This window comes from Nomascus leucogenys, chromosome 17 (assembly GCF_006542625.1).
Source record: "Nomascus leucogenys isolate Asia chromosome 17, Asia_NLE_v1, whole genome shotgun sequence".
Classification (NCBI taxonomy): domain Eukaryota; kingdom Metazoa; phylum Chordata; class Mammalia; order Primates; family Hylobatidae; genus Nomascus; species Nomascus leucogenys.
Genome location: NC_044397.1, coordinates 78,467,492 through 78,491,646, shown reverse-complemented (window position 1 = coordinate 78,491,646; position 24,155 = coordinate 78,467,492). Strand labels below are relative to the sequence as shown.

Genomic DNA, 24,155 nt, shown 5'->3' with positions numbered 1-24,155 from the left:
ATTAATGCATTATGATCAAATATAGTGAGGTAAAAACACAGGAGGCAAATTTATGGATTTACACTGCAGCCAATAGAGTATGTTGACAAGACTGCAAATACAGGAGCTTTTTACTTTTATCATTACCATCCTCTGTATGAGCCTCCTGAGCAACATGAATCCCAATTAAACCATTTGCAGCCTATAAATTGGAATGAAAATGCTTCTTGGAGTACAGTATTCTAAACTTTGGCCTGAACATTCAAGATCATACAAGGTTTCCTTCTGAAAAAGAAAATCTGCCTGTCTTTGCCTTTCCTCTTTTCCACCCCCAAACAAATGTGATTATGAATGATATATTACTTACAGTGGAAAATAATGCAACCGATACAATGTTGTTTTGTAGTCCACAAACTAATTATAGTATTGTTCTATAAAGTCACAGGTGGATCATTTAAAAAACAAAAAGGAAAACTCTCAAACTTTATCTTCTTAGCAAACAAAAAATAGACAATCCATACCAGGCTGTTGTCTAAATCTTTGAAAGGTTAGGAAGCATCATGTAATCTTTATGGAACACAAGGTCTCAGGTACAAGGAGGTCTGCCATCTGGTATCCTTCACCTATTCAGCTCTTAACATCAACTGAAATGCTAACATAGGCAAGTGACTGTACTTCAGGAGGACTGATAAAATAATGAAGAGTCCTTTAATCTACAGGAAACCATTCTAGTCAATTTATAAGAAATATTGCATCCCTTTGTAGGACGTGTAATTATTTTCTATTAATCATGTGCTATAAAGCTACATTATGCGGTTATTCTGTTATCACTAGAAAGAGGCCTGCAGTCAGCTTCTGACAATGTTAGGTAATTACTAACACAAAGCTGCTTTCTCCTCCCGCAGTAATGCTATCAAGATCCAGAGGTGTAGTGATGCTTATTGTATAAAAATAGTACTCAAAAGAAATTCAATATCTGCAAAATGGATGGCTTCAAGGCAAAATGTAGTGTGGCAATCAAAGAAGCAAAAAAAAGCCAAACTTGCCCAGTAATCTGAGAAAATAATAGTAAGGCGGTAGTGAATGCTTGTGATCTAACTCCCATGTTTTCAATTTTCATACCATTATAATCATTTTATTTGTTTTATTTTGTAGTTGAAATTTCAGTCCCCAATTAATATTTACTGAGCAGTAAGAGTGACTGGGTAAGAAAGCAGGAAAAAGGACTAGTTATGATAAAGTGAAACAGAGAGTTTATCCAACATAATAGTAATATTTACTCATTAACTAAATCTTCTTTATCTGCTGGAATTATTTTACACTTAAATAAGGCCCCAACATTTACTTAAATCTTTTTCAGCACCATGACTGTCATTTATCGAGTACGTTAATCCGCTTTCTGCCAATGATATGGTAAAAGAATGCTGACTTAACAGAAACCTGAAACATTAATAAGATTTAATAATGTACTAACCCTTTCAGAAATTAGTTACCGATGTGTTTGAAAGCAACAGGTGTTTGCAATGTTAAAAAAAAATTTGTGTCCTTTTTCCAAACATATATCTGTGCTTCAAAACACACCAGCCTTTTGTGAAAATGAAAGTAATTTTATTCACAAAACATAAAATACAGCAAGTTTAAGAACGAATGGACTTGACTGTTGTTTTCCAAGTATTCTTCATTGTGATATCTTTATTCATAAACACTGTAATACTATGAAGACTAGATACCTATTTAAAGTGTATAAATACTTTCATCAAGGCTACCTCTTTAGAGTCTCTTTTTTATTAACTCTGATTAGAAACTTAGTAAGAATCCTCTCATTTCTCATACATCCATCGTTTGAAAAGGTTATCTTTAAAATGCACAACAGGAACTGTACAACCTTGGTGTTTTACTATTACTATCTACACATTAACTACTTGAATCTTAGATTCCTAACCTGTTAAATGAGGAAACTGACACAATCTCTAAGGACCTCCATGATATTTGAGAACCACCATTCAGGAACCTGATTGAAGACACTAAGTTCCCTAGTGGTGTACGGAGATCAGTCTCATTACTTTGTAATTTACTTTGCAGGTGTGACTTTGAGTTCCTCTAATTCAAAGAATTACTGTTTTTCCTCCTTGCATTGTATACTCCATTTTTAAAGCAAGAGAGACAAAGACAAGGAAGCTGACAGTAAGAATTTAATTCTCATAACAAATTTTTAGTTTATATCCCTGAGTCATGATATAGTTAATTCCAGTTTCTACAAAGTCGACAGTTACAATACCATAGAGTAAAACCTGACATTCAGACTGATGATTCGCAGATAATGACAGGCAAAGAAGATCATGTGATGCTCAGTAGAGAGTGGCTTTGGTATTCAGTGTATGGTTTTTTTTTTTTTTTTTTTTTTTTTGGAGACGGAGTCTCGCTCTTTCACCCAGGCTGGAGTGCAGTGGCGCCATGTCGGCTCACTGCAAGCTCCGCCCCCCGGGGTTCACGCCATTCTCCTGCCTCAGCCTCCCGAGTAGCTGGAACTACAGGTGCCCGCCACCACGCCCGGCTAATTTTTTGTATTTTTAGTAGAGATGGGGTTTCACCGTGTTAGCCAGGATGGTCTCGATCTCCTGACCTCGTGATCCGCCCGCCTCGGCCTCCCAAAGTGCTGGGATTACAGGCGTGAGCCACCGCGCCCGGCCCAGTGTATGGTATTTTACTTATATGACTCTATTAACTGTTCTCAGGTTCACCTATTCCACTTTATTCTCACTGGCACCACTAATTCAGGGCTTCATCACCTTGCCCTGGATTACTGCATTATCAGTGGTGCCTCTCTGTTCTTCCCAGGAACTCTTTTCATTAGTTTACCCTGCTGCTCAAGAACTTATACTAACTCTCCACTGCATTAACTATAGACTTTAGCTTGTTCCCACCCTGCTGGCAACCTTTTCCTGTCACTGTTCTAGCTGGCACAGTACAACCTTCTGCACTACACTCACTCTACCTCTGTATGTAGTACTCCCTTCCCAGAGACATCTCCTCTCCCTCAGCCAAATCCTGTCCAATGACTAAGACCTGACTCAAGTTACTCAGTTGTCATGAATTTTTCTCTGAATTAGCTAATCCATATTTATATCTCTCATTTCAAGCTAAGCATTTATTCCTCAGTAGATTTTACGTACATTAGTTTTATTCCTTCAACTAAAATAAAGTACAAACTCATTAAGATCAGAGGAAGGACTTACACTTAATCTGTATGCCTCCCACTGCAGGAGATACAAAAGATGTTCCATAAATAGGTACTGGATGATTAAATAGACTAAGTCTTCATTTTGGATGATGCACCAGTGGACTATCCTAAATATTTTCTTAAGAAATGTAATTTCCAATAGTAATATATTTTCTTTTGTGTATATTAGACATAGTTAAAGAATTGTAGTAGTGACGAGACAAGCATTTGTTCTGAAGCATTCACATGTAGCTGAGTGGGCGATCTGAAGGAGCATGCTGTTCCCACCTGTGGCAGGCTGTTGCCACCATGTTTTCAAATGCACTACATGGGATGTGCCTTGTCTAAAAAGCTTAAATCCCATGTGCAGAAAGAAGGTATTTGTCCACATTGGAACAGGGACCAACTAATTCCAGTTCTTGGAAAAAATGAATTCAGTTTAACTTACTTGTAAGCACTGAAAGAAGTTAAGACAGAATTTTGCAAAGGCAAAAAATAGTATGACAGGTAGAATGGAAAATCTCCTGGTTTTTTCAGCTCCTTCTTATCTTCTCAGAAGATACAGAGTCTCATCCTAGCTCTGTTGCTAACTAGCTTTGTGACTTTGGGCGATCCCAAAGTTTCTTTAGGGATGATTTTTTTGTTTATATTTATATTCTTCATTGAGACTCTACAATAGTGCACTTAGGTACTTAACATATATCAGTAAGTCTAATTATTATACATTTGGACCCTCACAGAATTCCCTTTATAAAATCTTTTATTATATTTACTATGAAAAGTTTTTGTTGAGGCCAATACCTGCCACTTATGCACTTATTTATATAAAGTTGTTCAGGGCAGATTCTAGAAATTCATGTAAGAATATTTAAGTAGCCAGTGCTGGGAAAAGCCAAGATCCTTCCCTTATGATTAAAAGAAATTACTAGCTCCCATCTCTCCCTTTTTTGGTTTGGCTGCCAAGAAGTTCAGGGCCAAGGTGGAAGTACAACCGCGGAAACACCATTGTCTTTTGAGGTCTCTATAGGAGTGGTCCATTTTTCCTTTGGGCTTTTATTTCTTTTTCCCCTATTATGTTGAGCCTCAACTTCTTTACCTATAAAATGAAGGGCTAGCACTAAGGTCCCCCTCACTCTATGATCCTATCACTCTAAGTTCTTTTAAGAAGTCAGGATTATTTCCTGTTGTTGACTGTATTTTGGTAAACGCATAATAAACATCTATCTGCCATACTGTTAACGTATTGGGATACAAAAATACTTAAGACACAGTGTCTACCTTAAGAAGTTCAGAGTTTAGACATAAAGCCAGAGAAACAGGTAACCATTATATTGAATGTTAGGTAAGAGAGGGAAAATGTTTGTAAAAAGAGAAGCAACTAATCCTACAGCAGGATCTGAGAGGCTTTACATAGAAAGTGACAGCTGGGCTGAGACTCCAGAAGGAATAATGAAAGGAGCAATACATGGCAGGCGTGAAGGCCTGCAGAGATATAAGAATGTGCTGTGTTCAGGGAAGAGTAAGTAGTTGAGAGTGTGGTTAACACACAAAGCACAGGAGAAGATAAGGGAAAAGTGGTGTAAGTTGCTGTAGAAAAACTAGCTTGGAAACATCAGGTTGATTTGGTTTCTCACAGGGTTTCTCTGGCTGCCTACCATTCTCCAAGGTAAGGAAGGAGAAGTGATTCTGGCCAGGTGTGATGGCTCATGCCTGTAATCCCAGCACTTTGGGATGCCAAGGCGGGAGGATCACCTGAAGTCAGGAGTTTGAGACCAGCCTGGCCAACACGGTGAAACCCCATGTCTACTAAAAATACAAAAAATTAGCCGGGCATGGTGGCAGGAGCCTGTAATCCCAGCTACTTGGGAGGCTGAGGCAGGAAAAATGCTTGAACCCAGGAGGCAGAGGTTGCAGTGAGCTGAGATTGCATCACTGCACCCCAGCCTGGGTGACAGAGCGAGACTCTGTCTCAAAAAAAAAAAAAAGAAGTGATCCTGAATGACTGATGACTGATGTCTATTGGCTCTATGCTCCCCTTTCATCAATACGGCCATCCACCCCTTTCCATAGCTGTTCTTCTAGGTTTTATATGTAATAGACACAGAAAATAAGCATTCATATTTGTTAAATGAATAAACTCCATTTATACATAAAGTTCCAGTTCAAGTTCCATTTCCTATGAATCTTTCCTTACTTACTTACTCCAGTATTTACTGACTTCCCTTTCTTCTGGGATTCTCCAGGACAACACTGATACCCTACATTGTGTTTTATTCCTGTTATCTATTTTATGCACTGGTCTCTTCGACTTAATTGCAGTCTCCTTGAATAACAGTTTGTGGCTTTTCTGGATCCTGCTCAAAATAGTACTTTGCATGAGTGTTCACCAAATATTTGTTGATTAGAAAATGAAATAATTTTGACCATCTATACAAGATTTAATTATGTAAAAGATACTGTCAATAACATGGTTTGCTGTTGTTTAGAAGTGGGATGTGATAATCACAATTAACCTCTGATATAGAAGAAAAGTTAAAGTCCTAATGAAGTCCCACTTAAGTGTAGCAAAGTAGAAAGAGAAAAGGCTTTAGGGTCAGACCTGTATTGATACCTGGAGAAGGCACTTAATAGCTGCATATCCTCAGATAATTTCCATAATAACCTTACTGCGCATCAGTTTCCTAATCTGTAAAATTATAACATCATCTACTTCACAGCGTTACTATATTAATTATATGTGTGAAACCATATTAAGTACCTAGAACAGGACATTGTAAATGCTCAATAAACACTTTTTCATTCCCTCCCCCACTCCCTGCCCACTAATTGGTATAGCAAGTATTATGGCAACAACAGAAAAACAGAGTACTTTGGGATGCACTATAAGGCAATCTGATTATTATGAGCAGGTCTCCACCCTGCTCTTCCAAAGAGAATCTTATCTTCTCCCAAAGAGAACAAGTATTTGAGGAATATAACATTTTATTATAATTTTAACTTTTTTTTTTTTTTTGAGATGGAGTCATGTTCTGTCACCCAGGCTGGAGTGCAGTGGTACGATCTCAGCTCACTGCCACCTCTACTTCCCAGGTTCAAGTCATTCTCCTGCCTCAGCTTCCCAAGTAGCTGGGACTACAGGTGCGCACCACCACGCCCAGCTAATTTTTCTATTTTTAGTAGAGACAGGGTTTCACCATGTTGGCCAGGTTGGTCTCAAACTCCTGACTTCAAGTGATCCTCCTGCCTCGGCCTCCCAAAATGCTGGGATTACAGGAGTGAGCCACAACACCTGGCATGCTGGTTGTTCCTTGATAGCTGAATACTCAATGATGAACACCTGTCACTTATCTATAATTTACTAAACATTGACTCTAAAACTTTCCTTAATCAGTAGGTCTATCTCTAGTCTCTATGCCTAATGATTTCCCTGGAATATCTAGCTCCATGTTCTAAAGGGACGAGGAAGAAGCCATCTCAAAGGAGTGAAAGAATGCTATACACACTGAGGGAGTTCCTGATTTTCAAGGCTGAAATGATGAATTGTTCAACTGAGAATTAAAAAAAATATATCAACGTAGTGCTTTTCTTTAAGGTTTTGTTTTGCTGCTGCCAAACTCTTAGTTATTCATGCTGAAGTAAATCACATAGGCTTTACAGGTGGGCTCCTTTCCAAAGCAGCCTCCTCCACTGCCACCTCTGCTCACCTTGCCTCTCTGACACTGCCTTCTGGCTTTTCCTCTACCTGTCAGGCCATTGCGAGGGCTGAAGCTGCCAGCCTGCCTCCTATAAGCACCTTTTGCTTTCATCTGCCAACATTTTTCTGGAATGTTTCCTCCAATTTATGTAAGAGGAAGTAGGGAAGTACTTAAGCATAGTGTTCACAAACAGATAACAAGAGGAGTCCTATGAGTAGAACTAGAACATTTTCTGACATGGTGTTGTGTCCATAAACTGCTTTTCACTACTAGGAGGAGACGGGTACTAAATAGGAGGTTGGCCTCGTTAATGCTTCCACTGTACCCTAGACCATACATCCATACTGACAGCATACAAACTAAATGTCATCGGACCAAACAAATGCAAGCACAAATACAAACACTTCTTCTTATCAAAAGGCTATAAAATATAACATTTTGGAGCTAGCTTAGTGTCAACAATGCATGTCCCACATTCAGATATCCTAGCTACTCTGCAGCAGTTGGCCATGCTTTTTGTGGCATACTGGGTCATATGGTTACAAATGAAAAACTAAGACAGCTAAAAAGTAACTTATTTCCCTCTGCCAATAAAGCTCAACAAGACTTTCATTTCATTTATTAACATAGGTTTGAAGCCAAAAAAAGCCATAGTAACTTAATCTTTACATTCTTACAATGAGAAGCAAATGGTCAATGACAGTCACAATTCACCAATCACTGGAAAAAAGTCAACCAAACAGATATAAAGGGGGGTACTGCTTGAAACTCTAACCAATATACACCAAAAAGTACCTTTTTATTGTATATTGGTGACCACAGTCTTCACCTACATTTCCTGTGTTTGACTTAATAAAAAGTTTCTCAAAGGCTGCAAAGCTAGTCGCATATGCCCTAGACTAGATAAAATATTCCAGAATTCTTAACTCTCATTTTTCTTTTAGTATCAAAGTACTGTGCCTCTTTTCTGAAGTATAGCTTGTCTGTTATTAAATCTCTAAAAATAATTTATTGCTTTAAAAGTAAGTATAAGAATGTCGTTAGCAATTTATTGAGGAGTACAGATTGAAAGATAAACTAATAGAGGATAGAAATCCAGAAGAGCAAGATAGAATAACATAACCAAAAAGGCATTTGGGACCTTGGAATATACCTATTGCTATATGATCTGGATCCTGCTATTAAAATGATAAAATTTCACAAACATGGTTCTAGGAAAATACTATTAGCTATAATACTATGTTCCTGTTTTATTTAGTGGTAATAAAAATGAAATGAAAACTAACAAAAATATTTAGCATTATTTTAAACAACCCAATTTCTTAAGGAAATACAGGTTTTCTATCTCAAATATGATTTTCCCCCATCAAATGAATCTGAAACCAATTGTTAATTCACTAACAATGCAACTGTCATTAAAATCACAAATTCTGCTTTCATCAGTCTTTATAAATTTCATCCATTTTTTAAGAGAAAAAAGAGATTTCCAAATCTCCATTGAACTACTGAAGCTTTTAATTTTAACACATAAAAAAATAGCAGCAACCCTATGTGAATAGAAGTATAAAGCAAAAAGTACTGGCTTGCCTTTTAAGGCAGGCGGTGTTTAGATTTATTATTAGTGAGGTTCAAAGGTGAAACCTAAGAAAATGCTGGACACTTTGAAGGAGGGGCTATCTCAGCCAGGGGTCACATGATAGCTGCTAATTGGAAAATGTTAAAAAGGGAAGGGGGAAGGGCACAGTATCTGCCTACTCTTCTTTCTTTATTGCAACATTTGATTTGCACCAGAAGAAAAATAAAAAATAAAGGCTAAGATTTGTATAACTTTCAAAAGAGGCCTAAAATAAATAAATCACCCCCAGGTTGACTGAGCACAGATAACATTCCATCAAGGCTTTCTTGCAAAACAGAAAACAATATATTGAATTTTTAAATAAAACTATATTTCTGTAGTGATTTTTAAATGAAAACAACCGAATCCCCAAGCTAGTTAAATGTTTTTCTGCCATTACATTTACAAAATTAAAACACTTGCTGGGCACAGTGGCTCATGCCTGTAATCCCAGCACTTTGGGAGGCTGAGGCGGCCAGATCACCTGAGGTCAGGAGTTCGAGACCAGCCTGACCAGAACAGTGAAACCCTGTCTCTACTAAAAATGCAAAAATTAGCTGGGTGTGGTGGCACACCCTCAGCTACTTGGGAGGCTGAGGCAGGAGAATTGCTTAAACCTGGGAGGCAGGGGTTGCGGTGAGCCGAGATCGTGCCATTGCACTACAGCCTGGGCGACAGAGTGAGACTCCATCTCAAAACAAACAAACAAATAAAAAACAAAAAAATTAAAACACTTTCATTATAATGCATGGGATTTTATTTCTTGTTTTGTCTAAATGTTTATTTATATTGAAAGTATGCATCTTTTCTTAAACTATTTTATGTTGCCTTTTTAAAGAATATTTTCAGAACTGACACACTTCTAGAAGGTAAATCAAACAGTGATAATTTGGTATTTCAAATTATAAATGAGTCCATTACTAAAAGAAAGCTGCATATCTTTAAAATCTTTTAAATGGTCTTATTTATTATTAATAGACACGTCATGGCATTAATTTCTTTACAAAGTACACCTTTCCTGTATCTCTACAAATACTATTTTAGAATCCTTAAAATGTATTCTTCCTTATATATACAATTTCTATATTTAATTCAGAATGATGAACAAAGTTTTTCATGATTAATGCTAATATTTTATTGACATGAAATAGGAAAGTAATAACCCATAGCTGGATTTAAAGTTGAATTTATGACACCATTTTGATTGTGTACAATACCTGCAATTACCTGCACCACTCATTCTGAGCCACTAGATGGTGTAAAAAAATAAACGGAAAGGTAAAATTTCATCCCATCACCACAAAATCTTAATACAACCGAGAAACTCAATTAAACACATTGCGAGGCATCTAAAAATGCTGGTGGTTTCTATACTGATTGTACTTAATTTGGAATAATATCAAGCATTCAAAATTGCAGTTATTCACACATTAAATGAATTTATGGTATTAATTTACAGTCTGAGTTTGCCAAAGTTTCAATAAAACTGGAAGGCCAAGTCAATAAAGACTACTAGAAAGTCTCAAGAGATTCATTCCTAGCTGAACTTGTCTGAAGGAAGGTAAGGAAGTAAGTCTTCACAAACATATACTCAACCCAAAGCAATCTGTCTACTCGCAGCCAAGACACCCATCAATAGCCCAGAATATGTCCAAATCTCATCAAGGAAAGCTAAATGTCTTCTCCTTTTCATCCTCACCAAGATTTACCAGGTTGATTCCACTAGGTCCACAGGTGAGTAACGATGAACACTGAACCTTATTCAGCCAAAGGTAATAACGTGCTGGCTAACAGGGTCTTCTTTCTTGGCTCTTTTTTCAAACTCCAAAATGAACCCCAGGTAAATTACACATCTCTAGAAGGCCCTTAATAAATATGATCATGATGGTGAAACTTCAAGCCTTGCAAAACACTGGTAGAGGAAGTACTTTCGATCAGCTCTCTCCCAAATAATAGCATTTAAAAATGTTAAATGGAAGTATGTGCTTCCCATGGGCTGGAACACCCGTAACCTTTGTTCTCTAATCAGGCTTCACAAATAAAATTAGTCTCCACAAAACAGGAACTGCCTCCTTCGGAATCCTAAAAGTATGATACACACCTATAATTATACTTTTAATTTCATGTTAACTGAAAATTATTTCCTGAGGCAACAGTAGAAATAAGAGATGCCTATGGTGGCTTGTTTCACAGCCAGTTCTGGAAGCTGGTGCTCTACCTAGCTTTCAGCAACAAAGATAACCTGATTCATAAAGAGGGTTTTACAAATAGATCCACATGGGCTTTATACATTTCATATTTACAAAAGGAGTATAATGGCTATATGCCACTCACTCCTATAATCTGAACTTGCAAGTGAAATCTAATCAACGTTTTAGTTTTATACACAATTGCAGCTAAATTGGTTTTAAAAAGACTGTGAGCTATATAAATTTAGGAATGATTCCAAGAAAGTTTCTTGACAGGAGTTGAAACTAATCAGTTTGATTTCTTTATTAAGTAATTAACCAAAAAGCTGTTATCTTAACTCAGGACAATTTAATGCTCAATAACAGGCTTAATCAAGAGTTGTGACATGACTATAGCATCCAAGAACTTAAAACATCTTTCTGGGAACAACAGTAACAAAAACCCATGCTAATGAGCAGAAGACTGAGAGAAATAAGTGACCAGCCTTAGCTTTGGGCACCCTAACTAGCAATTATCGCAGTTGGCTTTATTTATTTTATCACAGTTGTCAGAGTGGGTCCTGGCACATTGCAGGTGCTTTATGATGGATGGAAGGAAGGAAGGGAGGAAGGAAGGAAGGAAGGAAAGAAGGAAGGAAGGAAGGAAGGAAGGAAGGAAAGAAGGAGCACAGGAAAAAAAACAAAGGTAAAAGCACTGGTCTGGGAGTCAAGACACAGCTCAAATCATGATTCTGGCATTTTCTTGACCCAAGTTCCTTTATCTATAAAACCAAGAATTAGATTATCGTCATTGAGACTCATCACTCTAACATTCGATGATTCTCCGTGTTATGATTTTAGGCACCGGCCATCTAGTGTTAAAATTCAGTATGTGGCCTTCTTTCCAAATTGTCTTCTGCCTCTAACAAGTCATACTATCTCTCTGAAAAGTCCAAAATATTTCTCTAATCAAGAAAGAAACCACATCAACCTCCTAGACTTATGGTTTGACATTTTTCTACTTATATTTCAATTGTTTTCATACATCATTTGTTTCTAAAGTAGTCTTGTAAGTAGACAGAGGGAAAGTTTTAAATCCCCATATTACGACAGGGGAAATTAAAATATGAAAATTAAGGGAGCTCACATACATTATCAAATGTATAATCACAATAAGAAACTTGACTTTTAGATCTAAGGACAAAAAGATTCTGAATAATCCAGTATTTTAAGAAGCAGACACAAGAATTCATATACACATACACACACATAAACATATATATATATATATGAAGATGGGTTTATAGAATTATACTTTGCCATTTTGTTTACAAATATACTATGCTAAACAACTTAAAAAATTACCTAAGCCTGTCTGAATAGAAAAGCAATGCTTTTAAATTGCCGGAACACCCAACGTATTTACATAAAGATGAAAAACTTGTTCTATAAACATAGTGTTTCCAGTAGTGAATGGCAGACAAAATCAGAATAAGCACACAGAAGAATAAAAAGGAAGAGGAAAGAAAAACATAATAAATAATCTAATACCTTACAATGTTAACTTTCACATAAGTATATTGTTTCTGGAGAAGGCAGTAGGTGGATGTCAGCCAAGGGCTGAAGTGATAGGTAAACACACTGTTAAGTTGAATCCTGTTATCTGATTGTGTTTAAAATTTGATTACATTTCACTTGACAAAATAATTAATTATTGTGAACTCCCAATTGTTAACAAGGACCTAGAAGAATTCCAATTGGCATTCTTCCCTAGCGCTGTAAATCCAAATGCATTAAAAATCGAGCTTTTGTACTCCCTCTTTACAAATGTCATTTTGGGGTATCTTCTTACCTTGCTAAGAATGTAAATCACATCACCACGCTTAAATGACAACTCATCAGAAAAAGCTCCAGTACAATCCCACAATCCCTGGTAAAAATTAGCATAATCAGTGCTCTTATCCCCTAGGAGGAAGAAAGAGAAAGCATGAATTAGGGCCTTCATGTAATAACCCCTCATTTCAAAATAAACCAATAGAAATTAAACGATGCCCTAGATCACCAAAATAGTCTAAAAAAATTCTGTCCTGAGTAAACGAATATTTTATTACATTCACATGAATCCTATGTCTCACTATCCTCAAGACCGCTTTCAAAAAGATCTGATTTTGAATTTCTGCTTTTCTTTTTCTGCCTTTCATCTAAAATCTGTAATTGCTATATGCTGTCATCAAACCAGCACCTAAAAGTTGCTTCCCACTTATTTTAAATAACAAACCTAAGCCCACTTGCAACATGTTTTGAAGATGTGTCTGCCACACTTCACAATGAGCAATATCCATGAGATGTGACACACGCTTTGTGAAATAACCATCTCACAAAATTTGGGACACTTCATGAAAATAATAATAGTAAAGGAGCTAATGTACAAATATAAAACCAAAACTAAGGAACCAAAATTTTAAAAAAAATACTAAACCCTAGAGCTGGTTAATGAAAGACAACAACAATGTGGAAACGGTATAAAGAGTAATTGCAGCAATTTTCTTTAGGGACATTTGTACCCAAAGCCAAAGTTATCTTTGAAAATTTTTAGCAACTTTGAAATTGCCAGTGTTGAAGCTGCATTTTTCAACAGATTTTTGTCAGCCCCGGTTTAGGACATTAGGCTCTGAATAAACATGCAACATACACTGGAGTATCAGCTCATCCTTCTAACAGCATAAGCACAATGGATGTGATGTGCTCAAACTGCCATACAGACCATTAACTGATTGATTATTTAGCACTTTCCACTCTGTAATACCACAATAAATGGGTAATAAATGCTTTGTCACTTGTACAGCGCGGATCTCCTGCAACACAGAACACAGTTAAACACACTAGACGCTTTTGTTACACTAAGAACTGTTTCCTGCTTTTAATTTCATGATAATTGAGTTTTGATGAGTTAACACAAAAAGAATGCAAGTAATATCAATAAGATGTCCGTGTGTTCACTAGCCAGGCAGATTATATACGTGCTAACGACTTCCATCGTTGGAATGTCATCTTTGAATTCTGAGGGGATAACTGTGGAGACACAAGCTGGACCAGGGTTGTCATCTCAGTATTGTTACATGGCTCTCAAACAGCAGGCTTTTTGGTGATTCCAACACAACTAGTCACATTAGCATGTCATTAGGGTGTTCATCTTATTACACATTTTTTGTGATTTATACAAAGTGTTAAGTTTACTAGAAAATTTTAAAATTCTCTTTAAGAAATATTTTAAAGCCAAAAAAAAGATAATCTGAATAATATGGAGTCTGAATATTTAGGAAATAGAATGCTACTTTTCGCTTATAAGAAAATAAAGATGGACTAGAAAATATACAACCTAGTAAAATCCCTCTATTAAATTTTGTCTCTTGTTTTCTAAGAATTAAAAAAGAGAACGAGGGACAATGGGAGTGGGGAGAGAAGGAGGAAGAGAAAGGAGGAGGCAGTGGGAGAGATAGAAACCTTATTGACTTCTCCACACTAGCATTTGAGCACTCATCATGTACCAGCAGGGATGTACACAAGCTTGGGAATCCAACCAAGAACTAACAATGCTTGTGGCCACTCTTCATTACATTTTTTTCCCCAAAGCATGTATTAAGTAAATTCTAAAAATGGACACTAGAGGGCACTGCAGCTGGCCAGATCACTTCAAACATTGTCAATTTTTTTAAAAGAAAAAAATCACTTAATAATAAAGTGACTGATTTCCTTTAAAAACCACTTATTTAGACAAATAGAGATTTAGAAGTTGAAACATTCTAGTCAGATTAAATCAACTGGTAAATGGGTCAAATGTTGTGCCCCTTGCAGTCCGTCAGTGTCAGTTTAAAAGTCAGGGAATTAGAGCAAAGAGAGGATGACATCATTTCACATGCAAGGCCTTCCCCCACAGTAACATGCGAGGCCCTCCCCCACAGTAACTGGCCAGGAGATAAAAGGATCTAAATGGCTGGTTTCTTTAGTCTGTGTTCCCCATGCTGCTCAGCCTTAGGCTTGCTCCAAAAAAGTGGAAGAAACAAAACTTGGACTAAAAACTAGAGTAGAGGTTTTGGCTTAGCTATGTTGTCCCATTGCATTCCCCAGCTGTCCAGGCTGCTCTTCCTTTTTTTCAGATTCTCTTACAATAGTTTTTATTCAATAGATTCTCAAAGGGGACGGGAGAGAAAAAAGGAGAAGAAAAGTATATGGTAATTTCTAACACATAATCCTTATCACTTTGGGGTCTCTCTTCCCCTCGATATGCTTGCTGAAACTCCCATTAATACTAATGGGAGTTACAGGAGCACATGAGGGGAAGAGAGACCCCCACCGTGTGCAAGATGCATCTCTCCCTAGATGTGCATCATGAGCATTTCATTAAATCTCACTGCTGTAAAGAGGCAACAGAGCTAGTGATTTGGCAATACCGGGAAAAAGATGCATTTTCAACTGTGCTTTCTATAATCTTGATGATGATGTTACCCAAAGACCAACCTCATTTTTGAGTCCCATACGAGAGCTCTGTTAAAAAATAATTTGTTTATGTCACACAGCTACATACATGTATGATTTACTAGTCTATCTATTTCAGCATGCAATACTAGTTACAAAGCAGAAAAAATTGTAAGTAGGGGGGAAAAAACCCTGGCAGTATATGTTTATTAGGTTTGGTCTCAGGGAAGTAATGTTTGAATTCTTGATATGAAATCTGGACACAAAAATCAGGAACAGTCTTGTTCCTTAAAGAGAAGCAATCTCCTCTAGCTTACTTTTTAAAATTTAAAGTGTAGCTAAACATACACAAAAAATTAAGCACAGACAGCCTCGAAAGCGCAGGTTTGCAAAAGTTAACACTGTTCACCCCTAAACACTGAAAAAGAATCCAGTTGAGATATGTAGTTTTAAAGATGGGATGAGGCAAATGTCATAAACATACATTTTAAAGCACAAATTAAGTATGTTTAGTTGTCTTTACTACATGGATTAATTTTCCTATTCTATCCACATCATGATCTATATTTTAAAAATTACAAAAAAAAACTACATTATGTTTCTTGTCTTGAGAAGCATGAATGATTAAAAAAAGGTAAGAAAGAAAAAAATTAATTAGTCAGCCTGTGAAAGATTAAAACGATGTTCTTACTTCTGCTTTTAAAAACACACAAGAAGAACTCATTGGGCAAAGCTAACAGAATTGTTATGAAACATGTAGACAGAGGAGATACTTTGCAAAGATGAAAAACATGATGACCACGGGTGAAACATATGAGAATAAGATAGTGGTGAATCTCTCCTTTGGTGTTAAAAGGTTTAAAAACTATTTTAGAAAGGTAAACATATTCTATAATGTTCAAAAAAATCAAATGGAATCTTTATTTTATGTATATACTCACCCACGTATCTGTAAGATATATAAGTTTGAACGTGAAGGAACTTGTAAGAAACACAAGATTAATTTTGTTTTTGCTTACATACTTTACATTAGAAAAGTCTGTGGTGGGGGGGTTTAGTAAAATCAGTCAATGTGAAAAATATATAACATTCTTGAGTAAGGTTAGAAGTTCATGTCATGTGATGCTCAGCAAGATAGTAATACCCTTGTCAACTCACTGCCCTGCGTGGCAAACAAACTTCTAGTGTTACATCTTTGACAGCCTAGGGAAGAGCAAAGGTCACTTCTATGCAAAAGCATTAAAACTGTTGCTTGAAAAGAATTTCATGTCACTAAAGATAAGAATTATTGTAGTGTTTTATAGCTATTGCATGAAAGGCTAGATCTATTTACTGCATTCCTTTGAGGAAAACTGATTTTTTTTCCTACCCTCAAAGGCAAAAATTTGGGAGATGTTTACTTTAAAAGGGCTTTTGAAAAATACCATTGCTTTAAGCCAAAATATTTGTATCTGTGGAAGGACCATCTGTATGTATCTACTTTCTATACCTGCACTGAAATTTTCTTAAAAAGAAAACTACATGTTTTTGGCAGAAGTTTCATGATACATAACCCAAAACATATATACTTAAATTACTATTGAACATAGTCCTCAAGGTTTCACTAAGCCTCAGTGTTTTATAGCTGCATTTTATAGGACTAGAGTGCTAACATGTAATGATTTTGTTCTCGCTTCCTTTCTGAAAAAACACTAACCAAAACCTTTTGTAGCAACCTACTTCTGCTTTCCTGTCCAGGTCTAGAATCAGGCCTCTGTTTCCTTTCCACATGTCACAGTAGGAAGGACCCTGGAAAGCTACTTCCTGAACACACACTTCTTGTCCACCCGGCCTTGACAGCTTGAAAGAGTGATGTATGGACATATCAGAGAGGGGAAGGTGACCCTAACTCTAGCTTTATGCAAGACACAGAGATGATATGGCAGACCTTGCCCCAGCTGACATGTGGCTATGAAGAGGTGTAAAGTCCTGATAAGAAGGCAGTCTTTCTCTTCTTTCCGTGTAAAATAATTGCTGGTTTATCAAAACTAACCTCATGCTTGCACTACAGATATGGTTTATCTCCTGCTATTTGGAAATAACAACAAGCGAGAAAAGTTGTCCATATCATGTGATTTTGTACAGACTGTGTGCAATTATTTTTCCAGTCTCATTCATAATTAGTACTTGGGGATATGTGCCAAGTGGAAATGGATAAGGGGAACATCCTTCCTAGCCTTTTAGGCCACCAGTGTCCTTTTCCAATTTTTAAGCTGCTGTCACTGGACTCTGGCATTTCTTACCCAATTCATTTGCTTTCTGTGCTAATCATATGCAATGAAGATATGCATGGCCAACATTTAAACAGGCTGCAGATCAATTAGCGGTCTTAAGTTTATCTGATTTTTATCAAAGAAGACAGAGCTGTGGGTCGATTGTCAGAGCCTGTGTCAAGATGACCTTTTCAGAGATGTCTACATTGCCAGTCCCCTGGGCAACTTGTTGTCCCCTGTTAGTCTCTGAATGGCAGAAGTCTGTTCTGCTCAAGCACAAAGTATACACAGATGTCTATATTACATTCTTATAGGTTTGACAGCAACTGCATGTTGTATCTATAAACTGTCCTTTAGCAGTGACACTTCCTCAATGATGATAAGCTAATTTATGCAACTAAATCTCCTTTGTGCAGAAATGAAAGCTAATTGAGTCATTACAAAGTAATTCAGGAAGGAATACCTTGTATAAATTGGCTTACTTTATAAATCCTTCTCAAGTGGTTTTCATGCATCCTAAATGGGACTAAGCAGCTTATCAGCCATAAGATATCCAAGTCAAACAAGGCAACTTTGGGGAGCTGTGTAAACATCTTTAGAACAGTAAGAACATGGATAAAATGAAAGTGAACAAAAGCAAAATAAGGTTTGCCAAGAAGCTACACAATTTATTACCTGAGGTGTGATGAACACTATCCTGACTCATCTTCCTTTGTTCTTCCACTTTCACTGGAGCACTGTCCTCTTCTTCTTCTGTAAATAAACATTATCAATGGCACACTGAAGGGTTTTCTCAGGGATAACAATACAGTACTCACTCAATTTTAAAGGCAAAACTAAAAGTTTATAACACATAAACATTTTTCAAAGAATAAAACAACTCAAGATTCACATTCCTTTTTCAACAATCTAACACTGAATAAATAAAATAGTAGCTACTGCCAAATAGCAACCTTTCCAACTTTCCAAATAGCAAACTTTCCAACTTTCCAATAAAATACTAGCTACTTCCAAATAGCAACCTTTCCAACTGGCTTGGCAGAATTTAAGATATGTACTAATGCACTGCATGTTTTGTTTTAAATACTTTTAGAAACTCATCTGGAACAATCTTAATTTCAGGAAAACCCTTAAATCCAGTAAAGTAACACCCAGCATTATACTGATACACCACATTATACTGTGGCAGGAGTATGATATATAAAATCATGGTCCCTAAAACATCATATAGCAACGAGAAATGTGTGATTAAAAATGCAGTTAACCTATAAATCATTTATTGAGTATCATATAATTTCATATGTTTTCTCACTTAATCTTCACAGGAAGATACTATAATGATCCTCATCCTTTGAGGTAATTCCCCCAAAATTATACCAAGGACCTATTATGTGTCATATACAATGCTGGATGTTAAAATCCCATAGACAAATAATTTTTAATCCTCATTCTACAGACAAGTTTATTTACAGAGACTCAAAAAGGTGAAGTAACTTCCAAAGTGTGTCATTCGAACTTAAGTTTGTGATTATAAAGTCAATGTTCTTTATCCTACATATAATCAGTACTCCATTTACATTTGTTCCACATTCACCTATACCATTCCTTCCCCAAATTACACAAATAAATAAGATAAAATTAAATGAGAAGAGTTTTAAACAGACTTAATAAACTAATTCATTTACACCAAGAAAAATACTTATTACATTATTTTTCCTCACCTAATGATTTACATACAAACCTAGAAATACTTAAGGCAGGACATATAAAAAAATGGCATGCCAAAGAAAAACTGGATTCAAAGAGAATCATAATTTCAAGAAAACTCCTAAAACTTTAAAGAAAAATATGCAAAATATATAAATGTAGTCATCGTAACTATTCAATCAATCGATCAATCAATCAATCTTCACTGGATATTAACTAACTGTGAGACAGGGGAGATCTACCAAGGAGGTAAAAGTAACAGGAAGCCTCTGCTCACAGGAAGCTGACAGCACAGATGGGACAGAAGACAAGCTCTAAAGGAAAACAGGCTGAAGGGGCCTAAACCTGACAAGTGAGGCACAAAGCACTGAAGAAGTGCAGCAGAGAAACCCCCCAACTAGGGAGTACCACGGAGGCTCCAAGGGATGGAGAGAGTTTAAATAAGGAGAGAGGGTAAGAAGGATATTTCCAGAGGGATAGGTATGATCTTTAAAAGAAAAAGGCACGTTCATATTCATTTTGACTAAAGAATCTGGTACACATGGGGAAGAGCTGGGTAGGAGTTACGCTCATAGTTTGGACCAGCTGTTGAGGGGCCATGAACATCTTGTTATGGACTTCAGGCTTTTATTTGGTGGGCAATAAGAGCCTTAGAAGGTTTTTTGAGCAGAGAAAGGGCAGGACTGAAGCTATGCTTCAGGAATGGACATCTGATCCCATTGCCTCTGACAGCCTAAAGAAGGGGTGGGGAGAGAGACTACTGTGGATAAAGGGGAAGGAAGTCTTGAACTGAAGGGGCAAAGGAAATGGAAAGGAGATGGTTATAAGAGGTAAAGGAACTAGAATGGATAAGCTTTGTGCCTGAATGTGGAGGAATGGGGGGTAAAAAGAGCAACAAAGGATGGCTAAGCTTTTGAGCTTAGTTAACTGAGAAATGGACATATTATTACTAAAAGGAGGATAGCCAAAATAATCTATCTTACTGGGGAACACAAGGAGTTGTGTTTTCAACAGGAGGAATTTAACGTATTGGTGAGGCAACCCAGAGAACATGTCTGGGCAACTGCAAAGTATGGTAGAGCAGTCAGGACTACAGGTGGAAATTTAGGAGTCTCCTGAAAATGTTAAGTGGGGATGAATCAAAATCAGCATTTCAATCAAGCTTGAGGGTAGCTGTACTTACACGACAAATATAACTGTTCTGAATTTCTGTAACTCAATTCAAACAAAATAATGACAACTCCAATATAAGGGACACCTGAAAATATCTGGCATTTTATTCATATTGTTAAACCTAACACTGACAATTTAATATGGCTCAGTCAAATATATAGAAGATCTAATAAAAGTATACCATTCTTTTAAAAAGTATCCTGTCTCTTTTCTTTTTAACAATAGTTATGCCAAACTTATGCCAAACCTTAAAGGCTAGCTTTAATAAATGGGTTAATAGGGTGTTTCCATATAAATTTTTAAAGGTAGAAGGGATGTTTACAGTCATTATTCCAATCTACTCATTTTATTGACAGATGATTTTGTAAAAGGTGAAGGAGAAAGGCTTCCTTACTTTTCACACTTTCTTTCCATAGCACCCACTCCCCTTTTAATTTAGTCACAAATTCAATAGTAAGAAATCAATTAAAAAATGGATAAAGGCACTCGTCCTCAGTCAAAAGCTATAACCGCATCAATACAATAAGTACTATTCGTGGCTTTTAAGAAGAGACTGTGGGGGCCGGGCACAGTCGGTCATGCCTGTAATCCCAGCACTTTGAGAGGCCCAGGCAGGTGGATCACTTGAGGTCAGGAGTTCGAGACAAGCCTGGCCAACATGGCGAAACCACATCTCTACTATAAATACAAAAATTAGCATGGCATGGTGGCAGGCGTTTGTAATCCCAGCTATTCAGGAGACTGAGGTAGGAGAATCACTTGAACCCTGGAGGTGGAGGTTGCAATGAGCTGAGACCGCGCCACCGCACTCCAACCTGGGAGACAAGAGTGAAGCTCCATCTCAAAAAAAAAAAAAAAAAAGAGACCGTGGGATTTAGATTTCACCACCCAAATCAGCATGAACATATAAAAATTCATTACAATACTTAATGAAAAAACTCTGCTCTTTGACAAAGTTAACAATGAATTTAGAAGTATTTGTTACTATGAATTTTTTATTTTATTAAAACTTAAGTGCCAGTAACATGTGCTCTGGATTGTATACTGGTGTCAGAGAGCTTTGTCCTTAGAAATATGCACTCTTAAATTATCAGAATAATGATATTAAAAGTATTTACTTAAGAATTAATGTTTACTATAAAATATCCAAATTGAAATCCATGTAAGATGCCATTTAATAAGCAGATTTTAGAGGATGAGATGGTCATTAAGGACACTTTCTTTTTCCATTTTAAACCTGGTAGTGATATTTTTAAACCAAAGCCTTATGCATTTCATATATCAATTTTTCTTAACAATATTTAAATAACTCATTTTATCTTGGCTAACAATACAAATAGCTTCCATATAAAAGATAACAAAATCAAATATGGTGTATGTTTTTGAATCTTAGGCAGGGAAAAAAAACCTCAGACTGAACCTTGAATAGAACTTGGCACAAAGGAGATGTTCGATAAATACAGAATGAACAAATGGATTACAAAATCATAAAAATAAATCTTAACATATTCATTTATTAATAGAATAAAGCTCTTAAAAATATGTAAGAACAAGTGACCAAAATTCTAGGCAATAATCACCTTCATAATATATTAGAAATATATACATTCACATATTTTTTTATTTAGGTTTATTATTAAATATGTATTATTTTGGTGTTGAGGCACAACGTCATTGTACAATACTAATTAATACCTCAAATAGTCAATCTTTGTGAGTTAATATATTCCATTCAACATTTTAATAACAGTAAACAAAAACAGCTCAGCTATGCAGTAAAATCCATCAAACCACACAGATGGTTATAAAGTTTTCATTATGTGGTTTCCATAGCAATCATATTGCAAATCTGGAAGCTTCTTGCAAATAAGCAGCTTGTATTTACATGCCTCTCAGCTGCAGCACAAAACTCTTCAACATGTGAAGTTATTATTCCAATCACACATTGTTAGAAGAATCATCAGGAGATTTTTTTTTTTTTTTGAACAGACAGGATGAAAATAACAGCAAAGTGAGCTAAGTGCAGAAGAAAATTCAAACATAGTCACACGTTTACTAAACTGATCAGTGAGAACAGTAGAAATGTTCTGGTAGTCATCAAAAGGTTTTAACAATAAACTCTGTCAAAAATATAAAACTTCCAGGAGCAATCAGACCCTGAAGAATTAAAAAAAAAAAACTGCACCCACCCCTCTTTTTAACAGATATTTGGCCTTCTCTCTGAGTTGAGCAAAGAGAGGAAGAATGGCAAATAGTTTGAGTCTTCCCAAATCTTTTTAGCATTTGAGAAAAGGCTTACTGTGGGAAAAGTCCTGGCCCTTTTTCCTCCCTTTTAATCTATTTAATTTACAAAATTGATCCAGTTCCATAACAGATGGATTATTACCCTAATATGGATTGCAAATCTGTCTAGCTATGCAGTTTTTACAAAATGGGCATTTATGGCTTACTAATGTTCTTATCTTTAAGATAAATAACCAAAAAGAAGAGTGATAGACAAATGGCACCCTTTAGCTGACACTGCTTGAAAAAAGGTTGAAGAAAATTTGTTAGCACCAACTCAAGGTATGCGATGTTCACATCAAGGCTGAGGACTGATTTTATCATCTCTTCCAGGGAGAAGAGGAAGACAATATAAAAAATCTTTCACTTACATAATGATCACCTTTCTCACTAACCTCAGAAAACAGCTTTACTAAATTATAATGTACTTTAAAACATAAAACACAGAATCAAAAGTTAAGCTCTGAAATAAAGTTTGGACTTAGATCTCCACCTGTCCAGGCATTATTTAATATTATATATTTTTCTCAGGAAATGTGAATATTTATTACTTAAATGTTCACATTATATGCATTTATATCCATTATGTAACTAAATCCTCCAACAATTCTATGAGGTGATTATAAGTACTTTTATCATCACCATTTTATGAATACAAAAAATGAATTTATGGAGCTTGAATGACTTGTCAAGGTTCACACATCCAGTTAGTACATAAGCTGGGATTTTAACTTTAGGCATATGCCTTAACTCTAAGCCACAGTGTCTCCTCCTTTATTTTCATTAAAATCTTCAATTTACAGGTGGATTGCTTTCTAAAATTTTACTTAAAATACTGTCTGTGGACTTTGAAAACATTTTCACATAGAATAGTAGATTCTACACTATCATAGCATCGTATCTGAAGTACACCTTAGCAAACTTTTTAGTGCTGATTTAGAAACAATTGCAACCAGGGGTGCCCAAAATATATGGTCTTCTTTCTCTTCTCCCAGTTCCCCTTCCTCACCTCTAGCTTTTAACACACTCCTCTGTTCCTAAAGTTACACACTATTTAGGCATTGCACACAAGATGCCCCTGAGTGGGAGATGGAAGAGGTGACATGGGGGAACAGAGGACACCACCGGCTAGTCCTAGTGGTAAAATGTAAAAGATAGAAGTACTGGGAGGATATACATAAATAGAACCCCACCCACTCTTCTCTCCCATGACCTGTGGCAAGCCACAAAGGCTGGAAGAAGGGTTGGAAAAGTTAAAAGTCAAATCTAAGGGGTATGGGCAAAAGATTCAAAATTATGACAGCAAGGGAAAGTGAGCTCCCCAGGGGCCTATAAATCCAGAAATACTGGTAATACGAAGGATTTTTATATTATTATATTTTATTATACTTCTAAAGGACTGTTCTGTCTATTCAATAGACTATTATTTTACAGCAATAAAATACATATTTTTAAAAAGATATAAGCATGTGCCTTTTAGCATTATACAAACTTCAAAATGAATGGAAGGATAAAGATGACTGAAATAGCATAGTTAGAGTCATGTTTACTCTTACGGAAATTTGGCAAAGTGGGGCCTATTGTTAC

At 36.2% G+C, this 24,155-nt stretch overlaps 1 protein-coding gene across 2 annotated transcripts in view; it reads right to left on the bottom strand.

The window, feature by feature from the left end:
- Positions 1-24,155, bottom strand: part of SKAP2 (src kinase associated phosphoprotein 2) — a 200,400-nt gene that overhangs the window by 5,545 nt on the left and 170,700 nt on the right. For both annotated transcript variants that reach the window (XR_004026389.1, XM_030796056.1), the window contains exons 10-11: positions 18,081-18,158; positions 12,530-12,642 (exon numbers count right to left, since the gene is read on the bottom strand). Coding sequence is in view for 1 of the 2 variants with exons in the window: in XM_030796056.1 (XP_030651916.1) it covers positions 12,530-12,642; positions 18,081-18,158 (191 nt within the window). In the remaining variant the exon portion in view is untranslated. The remainder of the gene's footprint in view (positions 1-12,529; positions 12,643-18,080; positions 18,159-24,155) is intronic.